Below are 24,811 nucleotides of genomic sequence, written 5' to 3'. Positions count from 1 at the left end.
TCGACGCTCTTACTCCACCAGCGGAGGTGGGAGTAAGCGCCGTCGACGGGAAGCCGCAGAGGTCGATTTTGCCGCCGTCCTCACAGCGGGGTAAGTCGGCTGCGATACGTCGAATTCAGCTACGCTATTCACGTAGCTGAATTTGCGTATCTTAAATCGACTCCCCCCTGTAGTGTAGATGTAGCCTTAAAGTGGCTCTAAGTAATCTGACTGTCACAATGTTAAACCTTGGAATAAATGCTAGTGAGTAATCCCATGCCAATGTATAATGTGTATGATTTTTTGGAGGGAAATTTTTAAGCATGCTAAAAACAATAATTGAAAGCAAATTACATGTCAAAGGTCTCATGGTAATACTGCCTCTCAGCTATTACCTGTGAATAAACTTAAAGAAAGCTTGGCACAGCAGAAAAACCATTACAGACCTGCTCTGTTGTACCAGAGGGGAAACTGAGGTACACAACCTCATGACATTTCATAAATTAACAGTGGCATAATTCACCCTCTCTCTTTAAGGGTAAAAACCTAGAACGCCTATAGAACAAAACAAGGAAAGTATGGAGGTAATTCTTCTGTTTTTCCTGCAGTCAGCAAAACAATTTATAAAATTAAGGGGTATTTTTAAGCAATAATCTGTCCCCACCAAGGGGCTGGGAAATGTTTATTTTATTTTTCAGACACTCTATGGGCAAGCTGGCGCCAGTGGAAGAACTCAGAACACCATGGGTCTACTGTCGCAACAAAAAATTGTGTTGCATGTTTTGTGTTGTTTGTCTTGTTATTACCGTTATTTTGGTGAATATTATACGAGGAGGGTTAACGCATATAGCAGCAAGGGTCAGTGCACGGAGAGCTCGGTCTACCCATCGGGGGGGGGGGGGGGATCAAATGATGTACCCCATTCCAGGAGAACACCATCCATTCCCAGTTCCTAAATGGAGGGTTCCTTACCTGGTCTTTGACCAGTTGGGGCCTAGCCTGCTGCTATTGGGGACGGAAAATGGAGGACGGAAATGGGTTTATTGTACACAAATAAAAAGGCACAGAATGGGAGTTAAAAATGGGAATGAATAAATTCTGTTGCATGGTGAACCCACAAAGGGAAAACAAGGACGCCCTGGCCTGGAATAGAACAATCATTGCTGCTATTCTTACTATTGTAAGCCCTACCCAAATCCAGCAATGGGAGGAAATACGTGAACTGTTACACCCCCAAGTGGGGGTAATAAGGTAGATGAGGACTTTAAGAATTTACCCATGGAAAACTGTACTACTAGCCCCCCCATGGGAATTTGGCAATGTCAGTATGTGGTGTATGAATTGGAAGGGGGAATCCTAAGCCAGTGGAAAATATCAAATTTATCAGGAAATATTGTATGATATTCCTGAGGATATGTCATGATCAATGACAGCGGGAAACAGTCATCCAGACATGTGGTTTATCATGAAGGGCCCAAAAAATATAACTCTCTGGCCTCCTGGGGTCTTTGGATTATGGGGTTCCACAACTGGGGTGTGGTGTTAACATGTGTAATCATAATGGTACCTCCACAGAGAACAATCCTTAAGCTTGCAGTTATGTACATATCAGATTGGACATGAAGTCTCCCCTGGGACGCTGGGAATATAACAATTTAACCGCTTTGCAGAATATAACCCTACAAGTAATATGAATGCCAAGCTGGAAGGATTCTGATTTAAGCTGGCCACAGCCTGGAACTGGAAATACTTCCTTATGGGCAAACATGCAGGAGCGGATGCAACCAAAGCTCGTCAATGTGTCCTTTCAGTCCATTACATAGATGGGTGGTACACCCCAACGAATGGTGGGTGGACCTGGTACACCCCAACTGCAGCACATACATAGAAGGGTTGAAGCAACAATTTAATTGGTGGGTGAGGGAATACACATGAAATTGTTGCTGCAGAAGGGATCTATGGGCAGTAGGAACCACAGGGTTGGGGTGTATAAAATCTGGGGGAAAAATGTGTATAGAAATGCAACATGCTCAACTAGTGGGGCTACCACCTGGGTAATAGTTGCAGTGGTACCTTGGAATAAGATGGCAACTAAGGTGGTCCCCATAAGCCCTATAAAAATAGGGAAGGAAGGAGCTCACTGGAAAATAAATAAAAAGAATAAAATGGTGTAAAATAAATAATTCAGTTAAGTAATTGTTTCTCCAAAGAAATACTTAAATGTGCTCCTCCCCAATGGCAATAAGAGACCAGACCCAATAACCTGTGCCAGGGGTGGACAATTGGGTGTAATGTATATAGGGTATAAAGTTTTCTGCTGGGAGTATGCACAATTCTGTAATATAACAACACTTAAAAGTACAAGTGCACCAAGATCTGCACACATCTACATGCTGCCACCAGAACTTTCATGCATAAATGAATCTATGGAACTCATTGCTGTGGACAATCGAACCAGGATATTAGCCAATTCCATACCAAGTGGTTGAGCTGGTTTGGAAAATACCCCGTTTCTCTGTAAATATTCAATGGACTCATGATATGGACATAAGGACATGAACACTGTAGGGGCAACTCCAGGCCAAGCAACGCCGAACGTGGGTCTTGGAAGCCCAGGCCCTTTGAGGAATGAATGTCTTCCAACTAGCTACTAAACTGCCTGCTGATTGTACTTAGACTGATGTAACCTAATGAACAGGACAGGCCTAATGAACACTCATTCGCTTCTTGGTCATATTACTCATGTTGTAGGGATGTTATTCATATTAATTGTATTATCAATCGTATTCATGGGGTGCTTAAGATTATGTGCTGCCTTAGTCTCTCCCCAAAAGCCATACTTGTAAATTCAGCAGCGTACCCCTTTTATGACCCGCCTTCTCTCTCTCCCCGTAGCATGACCGGGACCAAGGTATCAGGCTAACTGGAGCCAGGTCCTCCAGCCCAAGTGCCATGCTGTCTAGTGTGCGCGAAGGAGAGGTGCCTGGGCCCTTCTTTGAAGAGAGTGGGGGAATGTTGGGCTACGTCAGGGTTAAGTAAAGACCTGGGTAACTGCTGGCATGGTATTAGGGAGGAGGTGACAGGCAGACACGGTCTCTTCGCTTAATAGATAGAGTGCTATCCCTTTCCCTTCCCTTCTGCTTGTTAAGGATTGATAAGCGTTGCAGCTGCATAAGAAATGTGGGTGTCTAAAGAATACTCTGTGTAAAGTATCATCTCCCCCCTCCCTTCCTTTCCCAGCTACATAAACAAGCTCGGGTTCATAGCCCCTCCCTCCCCGGTGAACTGCTGATAAAGGGAATTTATGGTTACAATTACTGCAAAGAAATGTATCTTCAAGGTAAAAATGTCTGTAGAATAGGTTTAATACTGTAAAAGTATAATTAGATTCAGTATATAGCTATTACTATTCATTATATTGGCGTTCATATTATCAAATAAGGGTTTTGGGGATGTTGTAATAATCGTGGGTATTTACATATTAACAAATAAGAGAGCGTGATGTGATTAACTCCATGCTTACTCGACAATTGGGTCAACGGGAACAAGTACCACAATAAAGAAGCCCGTCTACTCAATCCGCCTCTGGGTCCTCCTGCTCATTCTCTAACATCATCCATTGCAGAATCATGCAGTAGAGCATAATGAGAAGAAAAGGTGTGTACCAAACTCCACATGGCTGTCTTACATCTGTCTGCAGAGGGCATATTGTGGATCACGGTGGTAGTTGATGCTTGTGCTTTCGTAGAATGGGCCCGTATCCAACCTGGTGGAGACCGTCCTGATAGTTGATAGCAGAGCGTGATGCACCCTCAGACACACTTTAAGGTTCTCTGAGTGGAGAGGGCCTTCCCTTTAATTCTCTCCACTATGGCAACAAATAATCTAAGACTTCCAGAAGGGCTTCGTCCTTTGAAGATAAAAGGCCAAGGCCCTAAGGACACCAAGGGAGCGAAGCAGTCATTCCTCATGTATGGCGTGTGGTTTGGTGAAGAAGGTTGGCAAATGTATGGTTGGCTGAGATGGAAGCGGGAAACCACTTCTGATAGATACAAATGCAGCGAAACTTTGTCCTTATGAAAGAGTAAAAGGGAGGTTTACCATCATGGCTCCCAGTTGGCCAACCCTTTTTGAAGAGAGAATAGCAACCAGCAAAGTGACCTTCATGGAAAGAAGAAAAAGGAAGGAGGCGACCAGTGGTTCAAAGAGAGATTTCATTAAAGACCTAAGGACTAGGTTGAGGTCCCACTGCGGAGTGATAGGCTGAATGGGTGGGTATTTACATACAAGGCCCTTCCAGAATTGGGCAGTCAAAGAGTGGGTAAAAACTGAATTTCCCTCCACCAGAGGGTGGAAAGTGCTCATTGCCACTGCGTGCACTCTGATGAAGCTGAGAGCAGGTCCTGAGGCCTTCAGATAGAGGAAATAGTCTAAAAGCATCAGGATGCACACAGCTTAGAGGGCAAGACCTTTCTGTTTAGGCATGTTTCACTTCTGGGTCTGTCAGCTTGGTAGAATTATTTCTCGTACTGCCGACGAATATTCTCATGCTACTGGAGGCGTCCATCCAAAAACCAAGCGTGAAACGTCAGTTGAAACATCTGTGGATCGGGGTTTCTGAGTCTGCCGTTATGTTGAAAGAGCAGTTCTGGAAACACTGGTGTAGGAGTGAAGGATGATTAGACATGCGGAGAACCAGAGGAAATCAGAATGGAGAGATCAGAATGGCCATCGCCCTCTCCTACTGGAGTTTGTGAAGGAAATGTGTTAAGAATGGTAGGGGAGGGAAGGCATAGTTGATACCATCTGACCAGTCGACAACCAGGGCATTGCCCTATGAATGGGCACCGAATCCTCCCCTTGAGCGGGACTGAATGTATTTGGGGTCAGTGTGCGATGCAAAGAGCTCCCTGACCAGTTTCCCATTGACCAAAAATGCCCACAATTGCCGTATCATGCAGTTCCCCATTTTTGGTTGGTTGCAAAGTTCCTGCTGAGTGCTTCAGCAATCACATTCTGGGTGCCTGGTAGGTAGGACACTGACAAGAGGATACAGTGTACAATGCACCATTTCCAGAGGTGCACTGCTTCCATGCACAGCGCTGGGGATCTTGTGCCTCCTTGCTTGTTTATGTAGTAAATCGTAGTGGTGGTGTTCAACATGATGAGAATGGATGGACAGTAAAAATGTGTGTCATGACTTGCATACTGTCCAAACTTCCAGGACACTGATGTGCATCCTGGCTTCTTGAGTGGTCCAAGTTCTGTGTGTCATGTGATCTCCCACGTGGGCTCCCCAGCTGTTATGATGGTCTCTCTCAGTGAGGATGGGAGGGCATTCTGGAGCAGACTTGCAATGGGTCTTTCCACCATCAGAGGGAGGAGATGACTTCTGGTAGAATGGTGAGAACGGTGTCCAGGTGTTGGTGCATGGGAGAAAATAGGCTCTTTGCAGCCATAGTTGTAGACAGCAGGAGCACAGGCAAGCGAAGACCATGACATACATGCACACTGCCATGTGGCAGTGTGGAGGGAAAGGCAAGTTCTGGCTGAGACTGAAGAGCTGGATGTCACTGAAGTGATCAGATACAGTAGGCTCTGGAACCTGTCTTTCGGCACATATGAAGAGGGTGTGGTGGAAAAGGTGTGGGGGGGATAGAGAAAATCACTTTTTAAAATAAAGCATCAGTGATTCTCCTTGGCATCCCAGGCAGCCAGTATTAATGGTATACATGGGGGAGAAACGTGAAGGCAAGAATAATGGCCTTACAATCTAGCTATGGGAAAGCACTCTGTGCATAAAGGAACAGCTTAAGAGAATGTGAAGACATTTCCACGAGCAGTGGACATAGCTGTGGCTGAGACGATGTCACTGGAAGAGAAGAGAGCAACATGATAAGAATCAGAGTTGTAAAGAGCCTTGCAGGCAAGGACAAGAAACCTGAGCTTGATATGATGAGAAACGGGAAACCAAAGGTGGGATTTAAGGGGTAAGGACTGATGCCACAACAGGCAAGAAAGATGAATTTCACAGCCACATTTGTAAACAATGGAGGTGATACCAAGGAGACCAAGGAATAGCAGATTGTAGTAATCATGATACAAAATGATGAGACAAGAAGTTCCAGTGGTGCGGACAGAAAGAAGTGGTCAGCTATTATAAATGCTACTGAGTAAAAATTGGCAAGATCAGTACATGGCTTGGATCTGGGGTAGGAATAAATCAAGGATGTATCAAGGTTACAGAGCTGAAAGAAAAGGTGTATGGTTGTGACTTCAATAGTGGCATCAGGGGGATTGGAAAAGAGATAGGAAAGAAGGTAATAAGAAAGTTATTAAAAATGAATATTAACCGTCACTCATAATAAGATTTTAATTAAATGGCAGCACTTTAAAAACTAATAAAAGGAAATACTTTTTAAAAAAACATTGGAAACTCACTGCCACAATATTACTGAGACCAAGAGATCAGAATTTAAATAAAAGGATTAGACACTTGTCTAGACTATGAGAATATCTACTATTACATTAGTTATATATTTTTTTTAAGTGGGGATTTAAAATCTGATGCCTTAGGGCATAAGCCAACCATTACTGGCAGAGTTAGGAAGAAACTTCCACAAAGGTCAGGTTATTCCCTTTCCAGCAGTTTGAAAGTCTCAGAAATTATGGAATACGTTTTAATTAAATTACGCAATCTCTACTCATTCCAGATTAATGTTCAGTGAAAGTTTGCAGATGACAAAAACTGGGGGAGTGTTAAATAATGAAGAGGACAGGTCACTGATCTATGTCACTTGGTAAACTAGGCACAAACAAACAATACACATTTTAATATGTCTCATTGTAAATGTATGTATTTGGGAACAAAGAATGCAGGCCATACTTACAGGAGGGGGCCCTCTATCCTGGGAAGCAGCAATGCTGAAAAAGGCTTTAGGTTTGTGGCAGATAATCAGCTGAACATGAGCTCCCAGTGTGATGTTGTGGCCAAAAGAGCTAATGCGAGCCTAGGATGCATAAATGGCAAACTTGAGAAGGAGTAGGAAGGTTATTTTATCTCTGTATTTGGCACTGGTTGAACCACTGCTGGAGTACTGTGTCCAATTTTGGTGCCCACAATTCAAGAAGGATGTTGATAAATTGGAGAACGTTCACAGAAGAGCCATGAGAATGATTAAAGGTTAAGAAAACATTCCTTATAGTGATACAATGAAAAAGCTCAATTTATTTAGCTTAACAAAGAGATGGTTAAGGGGTGACTCGATCACAAGCTATAAGTACCTACATGGGGAACAACTACACTTCACATCCAAGTAGGAGGAAGGAGAGAGGTAGGATTCTTACAAGGATGTTATCTTTGGACCTTGTTTGGGAACCCCCTATTTCACATAAGCCTCTGGCTAGTAAGTGTTTTGAAATATGCATGTTCAACCACCATTCTCTGTGTGCTAGAAGAAAACATGCAAGCCTGTCTTTTCCCTTCAGATGCTCCCAGCTCAGGTATTCACAACTCTAACACCAGAGTCCTAGTGTGTGGGGAGGATGGTCTCAGTAATCTACCTCTCGTCCATCATCCACATTTGGAATTCTCTCCCCATCAGGATTACTCTAGCACTTTCCTCAAGCAGCAACAGAATTCTGCTGTCCACAAGAGTCTAAATGGCAAAGTTGAAATTAACCAGTCTGGTAAATTTCACTATACTGGGAGTAGCAATAAAACTGTCAATAAGAGAAAAAAGTTTTTGTAGCTTGGTATTGATATCAATTTAATTTGTACAGTATATGTATTTTGGGGAAAAGTATCAGTGTCCTATTTTAAAAATCACCAGGTGACCAGTGAGAGTCAGGTTTATTAATATGGTACAGGAAAAAGGTTCTATGCAATACCAGTCTCCAAAGAGCAGTCCTGTACAGCCCCATGTAACATTCACGTTATGCAGAAGGTGTGCTCCCCAAGTCACATCCCTAAAGCCATCTTTTTATACCCTTTCCTATTCACCTGTTAAAGGTACTGTATAAGTCACCTGAAACAGGATTTAATTAATTAGCTTTACCTTGTTTGTTTCTGGTACCATGTTGTACCCTTTGTCTTTTCTTCTGAAACCATGTACTCCAGGTCATGATGCACCCTTATCTTTGTTCTGAGCAAATGCATTCCAGGTAATAAGGAGAGTGAAGGCACCTCCTAGGTTCCTATGTGTAATTCCTGTTGCCATGAAGAAATAATCACATGCCCTATACTTACAGTTTTCCTGGCTACTCAAGCCAAGGTTTACTTCAGCATAAATTTACAGGATTATAACAAAGGTACAAGCCAATCTGAGCTACATAACTGCTATACTACTGCTTAATAATATGTATATTTAAATACCAGACACATATATCGTGGGTAGTATTATCAGCATAATATATAGGTATGCTACCCAGGGTATATCAGTCAACAAGCCCAAGCAGAATAAGTCAGAATAGAACATGGTATGATTTTTTTTTTCAGCATCACTTAATTTTGTGTGAATGACTGTTGAAGTCCTGAATTGTGATATGCTGCTCTCTTCAGACCTGTTTTTTGTTTATAACAATAATGCTCAAGAAGCCACCACCCAATCTTTTCTGAATAAGTACTTAGTATGAAGTAAAGGCATACCCTGTTTTGTGAAGCCTTAAAAAGTTAGCTCAAATTAGCTTAAAAAGTTCTACCCACTAAGTCTGCCAACTTACTACAATATTACTGTTTGAACATTTGATGTCAGTGAGAGTTCATACTCATTTTGTACTTATTCAGCCTCTCACAATGATCAGGCTTTTTACAAGTTTGTTTTACTATCATGCTAAATTTCAGATATAATCCCGGATATTATATATTGAGGAAAATGCAAAAATTTTGACCACACTGTCATCCTAGTCGGCTCTCTCTGAGCTGGGAGCTGAAAACATTATCTATCTAAATAGATTGAATTTTTTAAACATGTTCAAAAGATGACTTTTGTTAAACTTACCATCTTATCCTCCTGTTTCTGCAGCCATATTACCGTCACAGTTAAACGAGTTTCTTCCATTTTGAACACTCCTAGTTTGAGAGTAATTCCTTGCACTAACACAAGAAGTACCACTGTGACCAGTAATCTCTCTCAAACTAGAATTTTTTTAATAACCATCATTTCTCATTTTCAGTATTACTACTTCGTTAAATACACTTGTTCCCTTTTTCTAGATACTTCTACTTGTGCAGAATTTAAGACCAACTTGTTCTTATGCCAAGAAATGAATAACTGCTCAGCACTCTATTTGAATAATGCATCCGAATATATGTATGGCTCTGACACATGCTGCAGTAGCACCACCATTAAATACCATATTTTAGAGAATTAGAACAACACTGAGTGGTGACATATTAAGTCAAAATGATGTAGGTGGTCTACTTCTTAGAGATCAAATTTACTTTTAAGTAAATACAAATTTTGACACTTCATGGCTAATTTGGGAGTGTGAATGGGGGGGGGGGGGAGGTATTAGTCCTCCTGGAAGTATCAAGAATTTTTAAAATTGTCTTACTTGTGAGACAGTTTCCAGAGAACCAGAAATCTGAGAATTCTCAGTAACTGAACACCAAGTAAATAAATGGAGTCACTAGACCTACCTCTTTCTTTACAAGCATGAAAGATACCTAGGACAGTTTGTATGATCTACTGACAATTAAGAAGCTGCAACCTAAAGATGAAACAGTTCACAAAACACCTTTTTCAACAACAACAAAAAACAGATTCAAGCTACAACTAAACAGCCTTGTCTGCTGGCACCTTCAGAGAGCTGAAGCTATGGAGTGATAACAAGAAGCTTGACCCGAGGCCCAGTATGATTGCGGGGAGGTTTTTCTGGGTGCTGCACCTGGCAAATATGCAGCCTGTCACTGCCCGAAAGGGAAGGTGGGGCCGTTTCCCTGGTTTCTGTTTGAACAATGGAACAGGCACCTACCGAGGGGAAGGGATCGGGCTCTGCTCATCATCCTCTTCCCGGGGCCGGCCAAGTCTCCTGTAGTGCCAGGCCCCTCATTGTCCTGGGCACCCGGGACTCGCCCGCCCAGCCGGGCCCGACACTAGAGCCGCAGGAGCGAGCTGCCCAGGGTGGCCCCATAGGGCCAGGTCGGTCTCATGGGCTCAGGCCAGGCCCAAAAGAGAGTTCAGGGACACAGGAAGAGTCAGCGCCGCCGGCTAACGCTGCCACTGCCCCACCCCCACCGGAGCCCGGGCTCAGCCGCTCCCGAGTCCCGCTGTGCTGCCCCCCGGGACCCGCGGGCAGTGAGCGCCCCCCGCCGAGGCCGAGTGCGGGGTCGGGCCGCCCCAGTTACCAGTAGGGAGCCTGTCTCCCAGAGCGGCCCCTCCCTGCCTCTCACAGCCCAGCAGCCCCGGGGGTGGGCAGCCGCCCGCACCGCTCACCCAGGGCCCAGCACCACCCCCGGCCCAGCCCCTCCCTCACCAGGTGTCGCCCTTGCGCAGGGCGGTTTTGAGCAGCGCCGCGACGTCCGAGCGCTGGGTCTCCAGATCCGCCGCGCCTCCCTCCGCCATCTTCTCCCCCCGGCGGCAGCGGCGGCGGCGGCAGCAGGGGCAGAAGCGAGCCGCGATGCATGCTGGGAGTGACGCCAACCGGGGAGACGCCCTCCCCTCGCAACCGCAACCCGAAGGCGGGGACAAGAGGGGAGACCGCGCGCGAGCTGGCGGCGCCGGAGCCGCTGCTGCCCCCTAGCGGGCGGGAGGTCTCTCAGCTCCGCTCAGCGTGTGCCGGCGGCGGCGCGCCCTGCTGGTACCACCCTGGGGACTCCCGCCCCGCCTCGGCCTGGCGCTGCCCCTTGGGCTCGGGACCTGCTCCCATCCAGAGCCCCGCCCCTGTGTGGGTGCCCGTCAGGAGCACAGGAGGGCCGGGCGAGGCGCCCATCGAGTCCCTGTGCTGGAGAAGGCGAGAGGGGAAGGGCGGGCATAGGTGGGGAGCGCGCTGTGACCGCAAAACCAAGCCCCGACGCCTGGAGAGAGAGAGCTCAGCCCTTGGCAAGCCCAAAGAGAGTGCAGCTCTAAAGGGCAGGGAGGGGAGAGCTGGCTGCTGCCCTAAAGCATCCACGGCCAGTGTTTTCCCCAGGAATTGGGGGGGGGGGTTCAGGGTGATGAGGGGTGAGACTGAGAGGGTGAAGGTGGGCTGTATGGCACCATAGTAAACACTGAAAAATGTTTCATGACCATTTTATTAGATTTAACTCCTGTTTTCAAATCATCACACATATTAAAGTTGGCTACTCCAGTCTTCTATGAAGCATTATATCTACATCGTTCGGTTTCTTGTTATAATTTTGCACAACTCTGTTGAACTTCTTGAATGCAATGTGTTCATCTTTGGTGGCGTCTTGTGTGTCCCGTACTTCCGTTCCTTCAAGTGATATGCTCAGTAGTTCATTCACAGGATCAGGCAGAAGGCGACTTCTTTCATAACGCAAAATTCTATTCAATGATGAAAAAGAACGCTCAACTATAACTGTTGTGACTGGGAGTAGCAAGAGATTAATTCCTACTTCTTTCATCCCAGGAAACATAGCACAAAGATCGGGTCGAGCCACTAGTGATGATAAAAAGAAGTTGAAGTCTAATCTTCATTTATTCGTCGTATGATATTCCACTCTGTGTTCAAATCCTCTTGTCTGTCCTGAGCACATGGCAGCCCCATGTGCTTCACTCCACTCAACTGTCAGTGTTTTATAGTGTTTTATAGGACAGGGATCTGTAAACGCTATTTAGAGGTTGAGTAGAATCTAGAAGTCACTGTTGTGGATTTTTAAGAATCAAGTCTGTGTACTTTTTCAGTTGCCTTAACAAACACTTCTTGTCCTCTTCACTTAAGGATTCAATATAAATGCCTTCATTAGTCAACTTCTGGACTGAAGTCTGCTTCTTCCAGTACTTTTTCAATGGACAGCTCTCTGATTTGTCAAATGTAGCTTCTATTGCTGGACAAAGATCTACTACTGTGGTAGCAGATGCCTGGATGGCATGGTTTAATGACCCAAGTGGTTTCAACAGTACACGTACAAGAGAGAGAATGGCAATAGTCTTCTCTGAACGTAATAGCAAAAGTAATCCACCAGCCTCACTACTTAGATACATCCCATCTTGAGATACTTTCCAAAGCCAGTAATAACGTCTGGAGTAATTTTAAGACAACAGCCAAGGATCGCTCATGAGAAAGCCAGAGGGTTTTCCCAAGTTGAACTAATTTGAACTTCAGTCCCAGTGCATCTTCTATATTTTCCAAGATATTCAGTCTTTTTGAACTTTTGCTGAAAAAAGAATATAATGAAGACATTAAATTTATAGCTCTATTAATGTCTTTTGAAGAGTCTGCAGCTCGTACTAGCGCTAGTTGGAGTAGATGGCCTCTGTAGTGTGTATAGGAGAGATTAGGGTTACACTTTTCTCTGAGCAAAGCTTGTACTCCACCAAGTCTTCCAGCTCCATCAAATGCACACGCAGCCATCTGTCTGGGGTCCAATGTACAAGCATTTAACTCTTCTAAAATGTGGGTTGTCACAGATGCAGCTGATGTGTTTCTATAACTTGAACATCTAGAAATCCAACACTGGCCTACCACTGACATCAAGATAATGTACACAGTGACTTAATACACCTCTACCTTGATATAATGCTGTCCTCAGGAGCCAAAAAATCTTACCGCGTTATAGGTGGTGAAACCGCGTTATATCAAACTTGCTTTGATCCGCCGGAGTGCACAGCCCCGCCCCCCCGGAGCACTGCTTTACCGCGTTATATCCGAATCCGTGTTATATCGGGTCGCGTTATATCGGGGTACAGGTGTACTTGATGCCCATTTGCACTGGTGCATTCATCAGCCATGTATGCATATTTTCTGAATGCAGTGAGAGAGTTTTTCATTTTTTCAACTGTTGAGTCTTTCACTGTTGCACCACATGCTTCTAGCCATCAGTTGAGTTTCTTGCAGAAAGATACTGAGCATTTGCTGGTCTTGTTCGGAACCAGTGTTCAACTTCAGGATGAACAAGTGACAATGCATTTAACATTGGCCTCCAGTTTGCAGTGTATGATGCCACAGCTATGTTTGTTCACATGAACAGTGTTGTGTCTCCAGCATACTTAACAGCCTCATTAACACTCACTGGCGTTGTCCTTGGTCAGTGGAGTTCAGAGGTGCTTTCACATGAGTTCAGTGGGGGGCAAGAAGGCACCTTGCTCCTTACTCCAGCTGCTCACTGTTCACTCTGGCCACTGTTGTTCATTGTGCCACCATTCACTCCATCGCTCTGTTGCCAATGGCCCTGCGCCGTCACCTTCTGCTGCCACCTGCCACTGTGACCTCTGCTAGGTTGTCTCTTGAGGTTCCACCCAGCTCTGAGTGATTTCAGCTGAGCTCTCAGTGGGGGAACCTCATTGCTACTGCAGACTGGGCCGTCTCTTCCACAGAAACACTGTCCCACAGCAGATTTAAGCACTTAGACCTGATTATCAGTGATTTCAGCTGTAGTGATCACTTAACAAAACAAAAGACTATCTATGGAGCCTAATCAGCTCTGTCTTTAAACAGTGGAGAGGGGCAGGTCAAATAGTACTGGTGACTCAGGCAGACCATCAAGCAAAACACCTGTCCCCACCCTCTCTCTCTCTCTCTCTCTCTCTATGCCCTCAATCAGCACAGGCTAAGTACAATTCTACTACCCTTTACTCATACAATAAGATTAACAACATTTCATTACCCCCCACATTCAAGTGGTTTGTAACCCAACCCCAGCCAAAATCTATCACTTGGGCAATGCAGCTCTGTTTGTTGGATACCTAGGTAGATTAGGTGTGAATGTAAATACAATCTGGTCCTGAAGCCTTTCCCCTCAGTCCCCAGCTCATCACTAGCTGTCAGGGAGAGCTCATTTAGACTTTGCTTACAAATCATCATTTGAAATTATTAGGTTGGCCAGCATCACCAAAATGAGTGCACTGACATTGTCATAAAAAACAACAGCTGTATAAGGAAGCTAGTCTATATTAATACTTTTCAAATCTATTATACCTTTTCAGATACACATATTTTATAATACACTTTATATACTTTTAAAGTGTGTATTAATGTTTCAATTTCAATTCAAATGTCCAAACAATCACTAAATTGGCAACACTGCATGTAACTAGTTCACAAAACTGGGGGGGAGTTTTGGAGAAATTCAGGGGGGGTGTAGGGAAATCCCTGTCCACGGCTACCTAGGATAGCAGCCACGGCTCCCCAAAGCCACCAGGAATTGTAAAGAGCCCAGGTGGGAGAGGCAATATCTTTTATTGAACCCACTTCTGTTGGTGAGAGAGACTAGCTTTCGGGCTACACAGAGCTGTTCTTCGGCTCTGGGAAAAGTACTCCAAGTGTCACAGCTAAGGTCTGAGCACCCTTCCCAGGCCTGTATGGCTTGAAAGCTTGTCTCTCTCACCAACAGAAGCGGGTCCAGTAAAAGATATGATCTCACCCACCTTGTCTCTCTAATAGCCTGGGACTCAGATGGCTACAACAACACTGTGTACAACGAAGGAATTTTAAAGTTGGAAGAGATTTTCAATGGGACATAACATAGTTGTGCTTGGGAGATGTGTTGAAATGGGTAGCTGTTTCTCTGCTTGGTGTGCAAATCAGATTGGCTCCAAAGCATGGGCGGCAGTATCATAGGCCAGGGGAGTCTGTGCCTCCCCAAACAGCCTGGGTGGGGCTGGCGGGGCTACCACGCGGACTCGGGGCAGCTGGCGCTGGGGCCGCGCTGCCTGCCCAGCACTTGGACTATGCCACCTGGCGCTCTGGGGCTGGGGGTGCTGCGGCCATACTGCCTGGCTGCCTGGTGCTGGGGGCTGCAGTGGGCTCCTGTGAAGGAGGGAAAGGGGGAGGATTGGGGCCTCAGGCAGAAGGGGAGGGGCTAGCCACTGGCCACCCATGCTCCAAAGACTTGTGGATTTCCTAACATGTGCTTCATAAATTAATTGCTGTGTTTTGAAGAAAAGAGATACATTAAGTAGGCAGGACATGTGTTAGTTAATCATAGAATACCAGGGACCTCAGAAGGTCATCTAGTTCAACCCACTGCTCAAAGCAGGACCAGTCCCAGACAGATTTTTGCCCCAGATCCCTAAATGGCCTCCTTAAGGATTGAACTCACAACCCTGGGTTTAGTAGGCTAATCTTCAAACCACTGAGCTATCTTTCCCCCATGCAAAGAATAAGTTAAAAATTAGATTTTTAATTTTTTTTAGCCGTGGCTGCTCAAGGCATGTGAAATCTAAACATAGTGTAAAAGCTAGGTTTTGGTAAATATAATTTGTGATTTTAGCTAAAAACGGGCTGATACTCCATAAAGATCCTTAGTAAAGTTGAAAGTGATAATAGTAACGTCTAGGGAGGGGTCTGGTATAGACAGATAAGCTAGAGAAAGAAATAGGTTACTGGACATACACACACACTATATATATATATATATATAATCAGTTATTAAATCAATATCTAATTTACATGCAGCATATGGAATTACATAAAGATGTATTTTAGTACTGTATATAGTAGGCATATGGTCTTTGCTCTTGTATTATAAGCCTCACTTATAATTAAGTATTGTTGTTCAGCAGTGTAGAATCTATTAAAGACTTGTTCCAACCAGGAGAATGCAGATAATTGAGTATACAAGAACAGACTGGTGCTGAGGAGAGAACTGCAAAAAATTCAAAGGAAAAACAGCAATGAACGTACAGAAAGGAAATATACATTTTTTGGCCAACATATCAGAAGCCTAATGGAATTGAGATAAGAATAAGAAAGATATCGGAACAGTCCTGGCGGCTGTTATGGCCCTCCAGAATAGCTAGAGTATGTTTTGGTGATCAGCTGTTTTTTTTAATTATCTATTTAGTGGAATAAACTGGGAAAAGGAGGGGGAGCAACTGTTTCAATAAACAGCAAGATTGTCTTTGTACATAGGTTGTTGCTCAAGGCTATTCTGGAACTAATATAAATGACCAATTCAGCTGAAGTTGAGGAGCATGAGAGCTAGTAATTGTAGTGATGCTGCACAAAAGTTAATTTTTGACTTCTTGTAATGGGATCAAGTTGACTTATAATAATACTAAGGAGAGCAATCGCCACTTTCCTACCTAGTGCAGTGTTGAACAGTTAGTCATGGTAGTGATGAGGCATTTGAGCCGCTAATGAGTGGATTTGGAACTCTGTCTCAGCTGGAAATTTAGGGACACTGAAAATGAAACTGTTTAATCTTTTGCTTCTACATTCAAGAGGGAGGTTGGCTTTTTACAAGCCCGTTGAAGTTTTCAACAGAGATACTGAGGTTACTTTATTTAATACTTGTAATATAATGTTTTCCATAAAGATGTCAAAACTTAGCCCTTACATAGTACTCTGTATCTTCAAAATGCTTTATGAATATGAAGTAATAACAGTATTAAGTAATAAACCTCAGGAATTTAAACCTAAGTAATTCTCTGCCATGAGAAAGATGATGTGATTGTATTATAGATTTAAGAAATAAGAAGGGATAATAGTGAAGGAAAAAAATTCTGATGAATCAAAAGAGTCTTCCTCCTGACAACTCACTATCTAATAGATGTACAAGCTTACGCATAGGTGTAAAGCCCTTCCCTGGCTCTTCTCTCAGGCAGTTGCATAGGTGGCAGACTCAGAGGGCCATGGCCCAACTTCTTTTTGGCCTGCCACAGCCCAACTGGGGTTCAGGTGATCCAGTGGCACCAGGGCCAGGAAGGGAGTGGGATGGGGCAGGTCATCACGAGGGAGACCTTCATCTGCACACTGTGGTGAGAGCCAATAGGCCAGAGCAGGGTCAGCCCTATGGGATAGGAGCCATTGCAGACTGAGTGCTCTTCAATCAACAACCCCTAACGGCCTCCCATCCCTCAGAGACAGGACCTCAGTCTTCCCACCAGCATGGTCCCCACACTTTAAATGGTGCTCAGTGTTGTCAGATGCTACCGGTGTGGTGCTTCTGCTTTCTCCTGTTGATATCACTCGGCTGCGTGCTTGTGTTCCCTCTGTGTGCTGCCCCAGCTCTGCGCAGATAGCTGACACAGCAGACCCGACGAGAACCCCCAATAACCACAGAGTCTACTAAGATACAAAGGCACCTCGGCCAGGTTTATTGTGATCTCGGACACAATTGCAGTTCCCTGTAGGTTTCTGAGCCTCATTCAGGGCATACTACGAGAAAAGTGCCTCTTGGCAAGGACCCGGCTCAGTGGCGGGACTTTCCACTGCCCCCGTGGCCGGACAAAGACACCACCCCAGGGACACATTCTTATACACAGGTACAAACAAGTTACACATCACTCCTGACGTATTGAGGTGCAACCCCTCTACGTAGGAAGGTACAACCCCTCTATGCAGTAAGGTGCCGCCTCGCACCTTGTACCTGTTGGTTCGATCAAAACAACTCTATCCATCATTTTACCCTTTTGCCCCTGTCATTGGGATGGGTCGGCCTGTTCCATGTTATCTGTGGAATGTTCCGGTATGGTATGTCTTGGTACCATGTTTATACTGTAACTATGCTAAATGAATATGTATTTTTGCAACATCAGCCCTTTCCTTGCCAACTTCTGTGAGCAGGGCCTGCCTCTTGCTCACAGCTTAACTTTGCTTCATATTAGCAAAGTCTTGACCATTACTTTAGTTCAGGCCTCAGGGCCTTCATTAGGCCTTTACTTACTACATTGCCTTCACTTACTACACTCAGCAGCCCCTGGGAGTTGGGAGCCTGAATCCAGGAAGCCCTGCACAATCCTGTGTTACCACAGAGAAAAGAGTCAGACTACTAGGTGAGGAGAAGAATAAAGTTTCCATGGACTTGGATGGTGAAAATGGTAGGATTTACAAGGAACATTTTTGGGGGGATGTCACAAAGGGAGAGTACAGGAAAGAGTATAGTCAGCCTTCTATGTAGCATTTGTGCTTGGGGAACCCCTCTCCATACTGGCTGGGCTGAGGTATAATGCTAAGTAAAAGTACTTAATGTTACTCAGCACAAATGTAAAGTATTTTGTTGTAATGCAGTTTGCTGGTTTTCTTATATAAAGTACTTCAGTGAGCTCTGTGAGTGCTCGAATTAACTAATTTTAATTAAAAAAAAAGAGAAAGAAAAACCCTTTCAGAGGCCAGGGGATCTTAATTATATATTTTTTTTAATGTGAACTGTCTGATTCTATAAAAAATTAGAATGTAGAGACAGCCAGTCAAGAGTATCAGTTTTAAAAACTGATGTCAATGTCCTTGGGTACTCAGGTCTGTCTTGCCACCTAAATGAGCATATCTCTGTGATAAATGGCTCCTTACACCAAGAATCATAGCAATATTCAGGTTACTCCTGCTCCCAAAGGATCAGTCACCCCAGGTCAATTGCGCTTTGGGTCTCACACCAATAATAATGCTTGCAGCCAATCCTATACTAAACTATATGAAGATTTATTAAATAGGAAAAGGAAATTAGAGACTTGTATATAAAGTTAAAGCAAGAAAACAGACACATGAATGAGTTGCAGTCTTAGGTTAGAAACAGAAAGGAGCATAAACTTTAGCAAGTCGAATGTAAAAGGATAATTAGGCAGGCCAAAAAAGAATGTGAAGAGCAACTAGCAAAAGACACAAAAGCTAATAGCAAATTTTTTTAAAAAGAATCTCAGATGCAGGAACCCAGTTTGATTGAGATGCTAAAGGAGCATTCATAGAATCATAGAATCATAAAATATCAGGGTTGGAAGGGACCTCAAGAGGTCATCTAGTCCAACCCCCTGCTCAAAGCAGGACCAATTCCCAACTAAATCATCCCAGCCAGGGCTTTGTCAAGCCGGGCCTTAAAAACCTCCAAGGAAGGAGACTCCACCACCTCCCTAGGTAACGCATTCCAGTGTTTCACCACCCTCCTAGTGAAATAGTTTTTCCTAATATCCAACCTGGACCTCCCCCACTGCAACTTGAGACCATTGCTCCTTGTTCTGTCATCTGCCACCACAGAGAACAGCCGAGCTCCATCCTCTTTGGAACCCCCCTTCAGGTAGTTGAAGGCTGCTATCAAATCCCCCCTCATTCTTCTCTTCTGGAGACTAAACAATCCCAGTTCCCTCAGCCTCTCCTCATAAGTCATGTGCTCCAGACCCCTAATCATTTTTGTTGCCCTCCGTTGGACTCTTTCCAATTTTTCCACATCCTTCTTGTAGTGTGGGGCCCAAAACTGGACACAGTATTCCAGATGAGGCCTCACCAATGTCGAATAAAGGGGAATGATCACGTTCCTCGATCTGCTGGCAATGCCCCTACTTATACAGCCCAAAATGCCGTTAGCCTTCTTGGCAACAAGAGCACACTGTTGACTCATATCCAGCTTCTCGTCCACTGTGACCCCTAGGTCCTTTTCTGCAGAACTGCTACCTAGCCATTCGGTCCCTAGTCTGTAGCAGTGCATGGGATTCTTCCGTCCTAAGTGCAGGACTCTGCACTTGTTCTTGTTGAACCTCATCAGGTTTTTTTTGGCCCAATCCTCTAATTTTTCTAGGTCCCTCTGTATCCGATCCCTACCCTCTAGTGTATCTACCACGCCTCCTAGTTTAGTGTCATCTGCAAACTTGCTGAGAGTGCAGTCCACACCATCCTCCAGATCATTAATAAAGATATTAAACAAAACCGGCCCCAGGACCGACCCTTGGGGCACTCCGCTTGAAACCGGCTGCCAACTAGACATGGAGCCATTGATCACTACCCGTTGAGCCCGACGATCTAGCCAGCTTTCTATCCACCTTACAGCCCATTCATCCAGCCCATACTTCTTTAACTTGGCGGCAAGAATACTGTGGGAGACCGTATCAAAAGCTTTGCTAAAGTCAAGGAATAACACATCCACTGCTTTCCCCTCATCCACAGAGTCAGTTATCTCATCATAGAAGGCAATTAGGTTAGTCAGGCACGACTTCCCCTTCGTGAATCCATGCTGACTGTTCCTGATCACTTTCCTCTCCTCTAAATGTTTCATAATTGATTCCTTGAGGACCTGCTCCATGATTTTTCCAGGGACTGAGGTGAGGCTGACTGGCCTGTAGTTCCCCGGATCCTCCTTCTTCCCTTTTTTAAAGATGGGCACTACATTAGCCTTTTTCCAGTCATCTGGGACCTCCCCCGATCGCCATAAGTTTTCAAAAATAATGGCTAATGGCTCTGCAATCTCACCCGCCAACTCCTTTAGCACCCTCGGATGCAGTGCATTCGGCCCTATGGACTTGTGCACATCCAGTTTTTCTAAATAGTCCCGAACCACTTCTTTCTCCACAGAGGGCTGGTCACCTTCTCCACATACTTTGCTGCCCAGTGCAGCAATCCGGAGCTGACCTTGTTCGTGAAGATAGAGGCAAAAAAATCATTGAGTACATTAGCTTTTTCCACATCCTCGGTCACTAGGTTGCCTCCCTCATTCAGTAAGGGGCCCACACTTTCCTTGATTTTCTTCTTGTTGCTAACATACCTGAAGAAACCCTTCTTGTTACTCTTACATCTCTTGCTAACTGCAACTCCAAGTGTGATTTGGCCTTCCTGATTTCACTCCTGCATGCCTGAGCAATATTTTTATACTCCTCCCTGGTCATTTGTCTTCCACTTCTTGTAAGCTTCTTTTTTGTGTTTAAGATCAGCAAGGATTTCACTATTTAGCCAAGCTGGTCGCCTGCCATATTTACTATTCTTTCTACACATCGGGATGGTTTGTTCCTGCAACCGCAATAAGGATTCTTTAAAATACAGCCAGCTTTCCTGCACCCCTTTGCCCTTCATGTTCAAGGAAGCTAAGGCCATTGCAGAGAAGCTAAATGACGTCTTTGCATCAGTCTTCACTGCAGAGGATGTCAAGGAGATCCCCATACTTGAGCTACTCTTTTTAGGCGACAAATCTGAGGAGCTGTCACAGATTAAGGTGTCAATAGAAGCAGTTTTGGAAGATAGTTTGGAAGATAATTAAACAGTATTAAGTCACCAGTAACAGATTGTATTCACCCAAGAGTTCTGAGAGAACGTGAATATGAAATTGCAGAACAACTGATTGTAGTATGTAAGCTATCAGTCTCAAAACCAAATGACTGGAACATAGCTAATGTAATACTGATTTTTTAAAAAGGCTCAAGAGGCAATCCTGGCAATTAGAGGCTGAACGAGGCAAATTGGTTGAAACTGTAGTAAAGAATAGAATTATCAGACACGTAGATGAACATGATATCAGAGGGATAAATACCAGGGAGACACGAGAACGAATGGATATAAACTGGCCGTGGGGAAGTTTAGGCTTGAAATTAGACGAAGGTTTCTGACCGTCAGAGGGGTGAAATATTGGAACAGCCTTCCGAGGGAAACGGTGGGGGCGAAGGACCTGTCTGGTTTTAAGATTAAGCTAGATAAGTTTATGGAGGGAATGGTTTAATGGGATAACATGATTTTAGTCAAAGGAACAGCGTGCCATGGCAGGTAAATAGTATAATGGCTAATGAGGGTCAGGCTGGAGAATCTTGCCTACGTGCTCGGGGTTTTACTGATCGCCATATTTGGGGTCGGGAAGGAATTTTCCTCCAGGGTAGATTGGCAGAGGCCCTGGAGGTTTTTCGCCTTCCTCCGCAGCATGGGGCAGGGATCGCTAGCTGGAGGATTCTCTGCTAATTGAAGTCTCTAAATCACAGGATTTGGGGACTTCAACAGCAGAGTCAAGGGAAAGGGTAGGGACGGCTTTGTGGCCTGCATCATGCGGGAGGTCAGACCAGATGATCATAATGGTCCCTTCTGACCTTAAAGTCTATGAGTCTATGATATATTGGGGAAGAGTCAGTATGGTTTTGTAAAGGGAAATCATGCCTCGCCAGTCTATTACAATTCTTTGAGGGAGTCAACAAGCACATGGACAAGGGTGATCCAGTGGATATAGTGTGCTTGGACTTTCGTGAAGCCACTGATTCTAAGGCAGGTTTTCTAATCCTTGAATCATTCGTATGGCTCTTCTCTGAACCAGCTCCAATTTTTCAACATTCTTCCTGAGTTGTAGACACCAGAGCTGAATGCTGTATTCCAGCAGAGGTAAATTAACCTCTCTACTCCTATTCAAGAGTTCCCTGTTTATTCATCCAAAGATTGCATTTGTTCTTTTGGCCACAGCACTGTACTAAATGCTCAGATTTAGCTGATTATTCACCATGACTCCCAAATCTTTTTCAGAGTCACTGCTTCCCAGAATAGAGTCCCCCCATTCTATAAATATGGCCTACATTCTTTGTTCCTGGATGCATACATTTAGCTATGTTAAAACAGTCATTGTTTGCTTGTGCCCACTTTACCAAGCTAGCCAGATCACTCAGTAGTAGTGACCTCTTCATTATTTAGCACTCCCCCATTTTTGTGTCATATGCAGACTTTATCAGTCATAATTTTATGTTTTCTGCCAAGTCATTCACAAAAACGTTAAATAGTGTAGGACCAAGAACTGATACCTGGGGAACCCCAGTAGAAACACACTCACTTGATGATTTTCCCTTTACAGTTATATTTTGAGACCTATCAGTTAGCCATCTTTTAATCCATTTAATGGCAGGGCTCCTGTGTCGAAATTGTGGTGGAAGCCTAATATTGCAGGATCTGCAATATTGTGAATTAAGTAGGCCTTAATGATAAGACTACATTTTTTTTTAGATACATAACAGGGGAAGGAAAGACACAGTGACAATCTGCAGAGACTATTTCAAATAACAATAGACTCAGACTGGCTGAATAGTTGAAATATCGATGTATGACAGGAATTAAACAAAAATTTATTTTATATTGTATATTCACAGAATCGTTAACTTGTTAAGTTATCACCTTGTATCATTTGTACAGTAGAGAGTGATGGAAGAGTTCTCTAAGGCAGTGGTTGTATTTTCTTTTATTCCATTGTAGGAGTTAGACAATATGGGCCTAATTTTCAGAAGTGTTAAGTACCCATCACTTCAGCTGGCATCAGTGGGAGTGGCAGGTGTTCAGAACCTCCGAAAATCAGACCCTGTGGAAACAGTGTGTGTCTGTGGGCTTGATCTTTCAGTTCTTATTTAGGCATATCTCCAGTTGATTTAAATGGCATTACCTGTAGAAATGGAGACAACTGTATAACACACCTATATTTTTTATAGATTATTATTAAGTCTTGTCACACCTCATGTCTTCTCCTCTTAGGTCAAATTCCTGAGGACTGAAAAGCAGCAATTGTTGATGTCAAAATGGCCTATCAGTAAGGCTGCGAGTTTATCATGGAGGTCACAGATTCTGAGACTTTCCCTGACCTCTGACTTCTGCAGTGGTCACCCCCGCCCCTAAGCAGCAGCAGAAGTTTGGGTGCGGGGCTCAGGGCTGGGGGTTGGGGCATGGGATGGAGGGAGGGAGAGCTCTGGGCAGCGCTTACCTTGTGGGGGGGCTCCCCAGAAGCAGCAAAATCCTTGGGCTCCTAGGGGGAGGTACGCCCAGGGGACTTTGCGCACTGCCTCCGCCTGCAGGGACCACCCCCACAGCTCCCATTGGCCGTGGCTGCAGAGCCGGCACTTGGGGCAGAGGCAGCGTGCAGAGCTGCCTGGCCATGCCTCCACCTAGCAGCTGAGGGAGGGGGATGTTGCCGCTTCTGGGGAGGCGCAGAGCCAGGTAGGGAGCCTGCCAGCCCCACCAACTGCCCCACCAGCAGCAGCGTGGGTCCCGGGTCGCACACTGCCACCTGTCCCTTCCACCCCCACCAGCGGGCATTCCAGGCTGAGGGCCGCACCCCCCTCTCTCCCCCAGCACCAGTGTATCCTAATTTTGGCTTCAGGCTATCTTGCGACGGAGTACATCAGCCAGAAGGACTACTTCTCCATGGTCTTGCAGGTGCTGATGGATCACCAGAGGTGTTTCACTGACATCAATGCAGGGTGGTCAGGCAAGGTGCACACATCTTTTGGAACACTGGACTGTATAGAAGGCAGCTGTGATGGGATCCCCAGGGTTCAACCTGGAACTGGGGTACTGCTGTTCCCCCTTAACTGTCCAGCCTGGGCTGTCTCTCACATACCACTTTGAGATGTACTCATGAAAAAGCTATGTAAGAGCTAGGTATTATTAGCATGACCTCCAACTCATAATTGAGAATTAGGAATTAATGTCTGACAATTAATACCATCATAATCCCCAAATCATATATTTAGAATTTGAGGGTTTTCAAATAAGTAGTATTTGAAATCTCCTATATTATCATTTTCTTTATGTGAAAAGTGTTTTGAAAGAATTTTGAAGTAAGGTTGTATGTCCAAGAACTATTGTGAAAGAGTTTGAAACACTACCTGAAGTCAAAGGAGCCAATCTCAGTTCACAGACACATGGGGGCAGCAGTAGCTTAAATATTGTAAAGTAGGATACAGCCTACAAAAAAGTCTGACAGTAAAGGATTAACTCACAGTTATCTAAGCAAACAAATGAAAGCAAAGAGTGAAAAAAAAAATTGGTGCCAAAATATGGCTGTCACATATGCTGTTGCCCCCAGAAATTCTACCCCAAAACAAGTTTACAACCAGCGTCAGCACAGGTTTTCAACTTTCACCTTAAGTTTTCATGCTTAATGTAGTTTAATAGCCCTTTAGTGCTTTGTATTATTTCACACACAAAACTAAATGTAAAGAGACAAAACTTCCTGTTTTAGAATTTTTTATTTGCATATTTATGGCCTAAATAAGGGAGATCATTATCACATATTTGCCAA

General features: G+C 44.5%; 1 protein-coding gene across 19 annotated transcripts in view; it reads right to left on the bottom strand.

Annotated features, from left to right (window-relative positions):
• USP15 (ubiquitin specific peptidase 15) overlaps positions 1 to 10,631 on the bottom strand; it is a 137,527-nt gene extending 126,896 nt beyond the window's left edge. For 8 of the 19 annotated variants that reach the window (XR_006175557.2, XR_010592641.1, XR_010592630.1 and 5 more), the window contains exon 1: positions 10,456 to 10,623. Coding sequence is in view for 6 of the 19 variants with exons in the window: in XM_005303166.5 (XP_005303223.2) it covers positions 10,456 to 10,544 (89 nt within the window). In the remaining 13 variants the exon portion in view is untranslated. Of the gene's footprint in view, positions 1 to 10,455 lie in introns of all 19 variants that reach the window. The other 11 variants (XR_509173.2, XR_002889278.3, XR_010592745.1 and 8 more) reach the window with 4 other exon arrangements.
• Positions 10,632 to 24,811: the final 14,180 nt, after the last annotated feature.

This window comes from Chrysemys picta, chromosome 1, assembly GCF_011386835.1.
Source record: "Chrysemys picta bellii isolate R12L10 chromosome 1, ASM1138683v2, whole genome shotgun sequence".
NCBI lineage: Eukaryota > Metazoa > Chordata > Testudines > Emydidae > Chrysemys > Chrysemys picta.
This window is presented reverse-complemented; position numbering and strand designations above follow the sequence as displayed.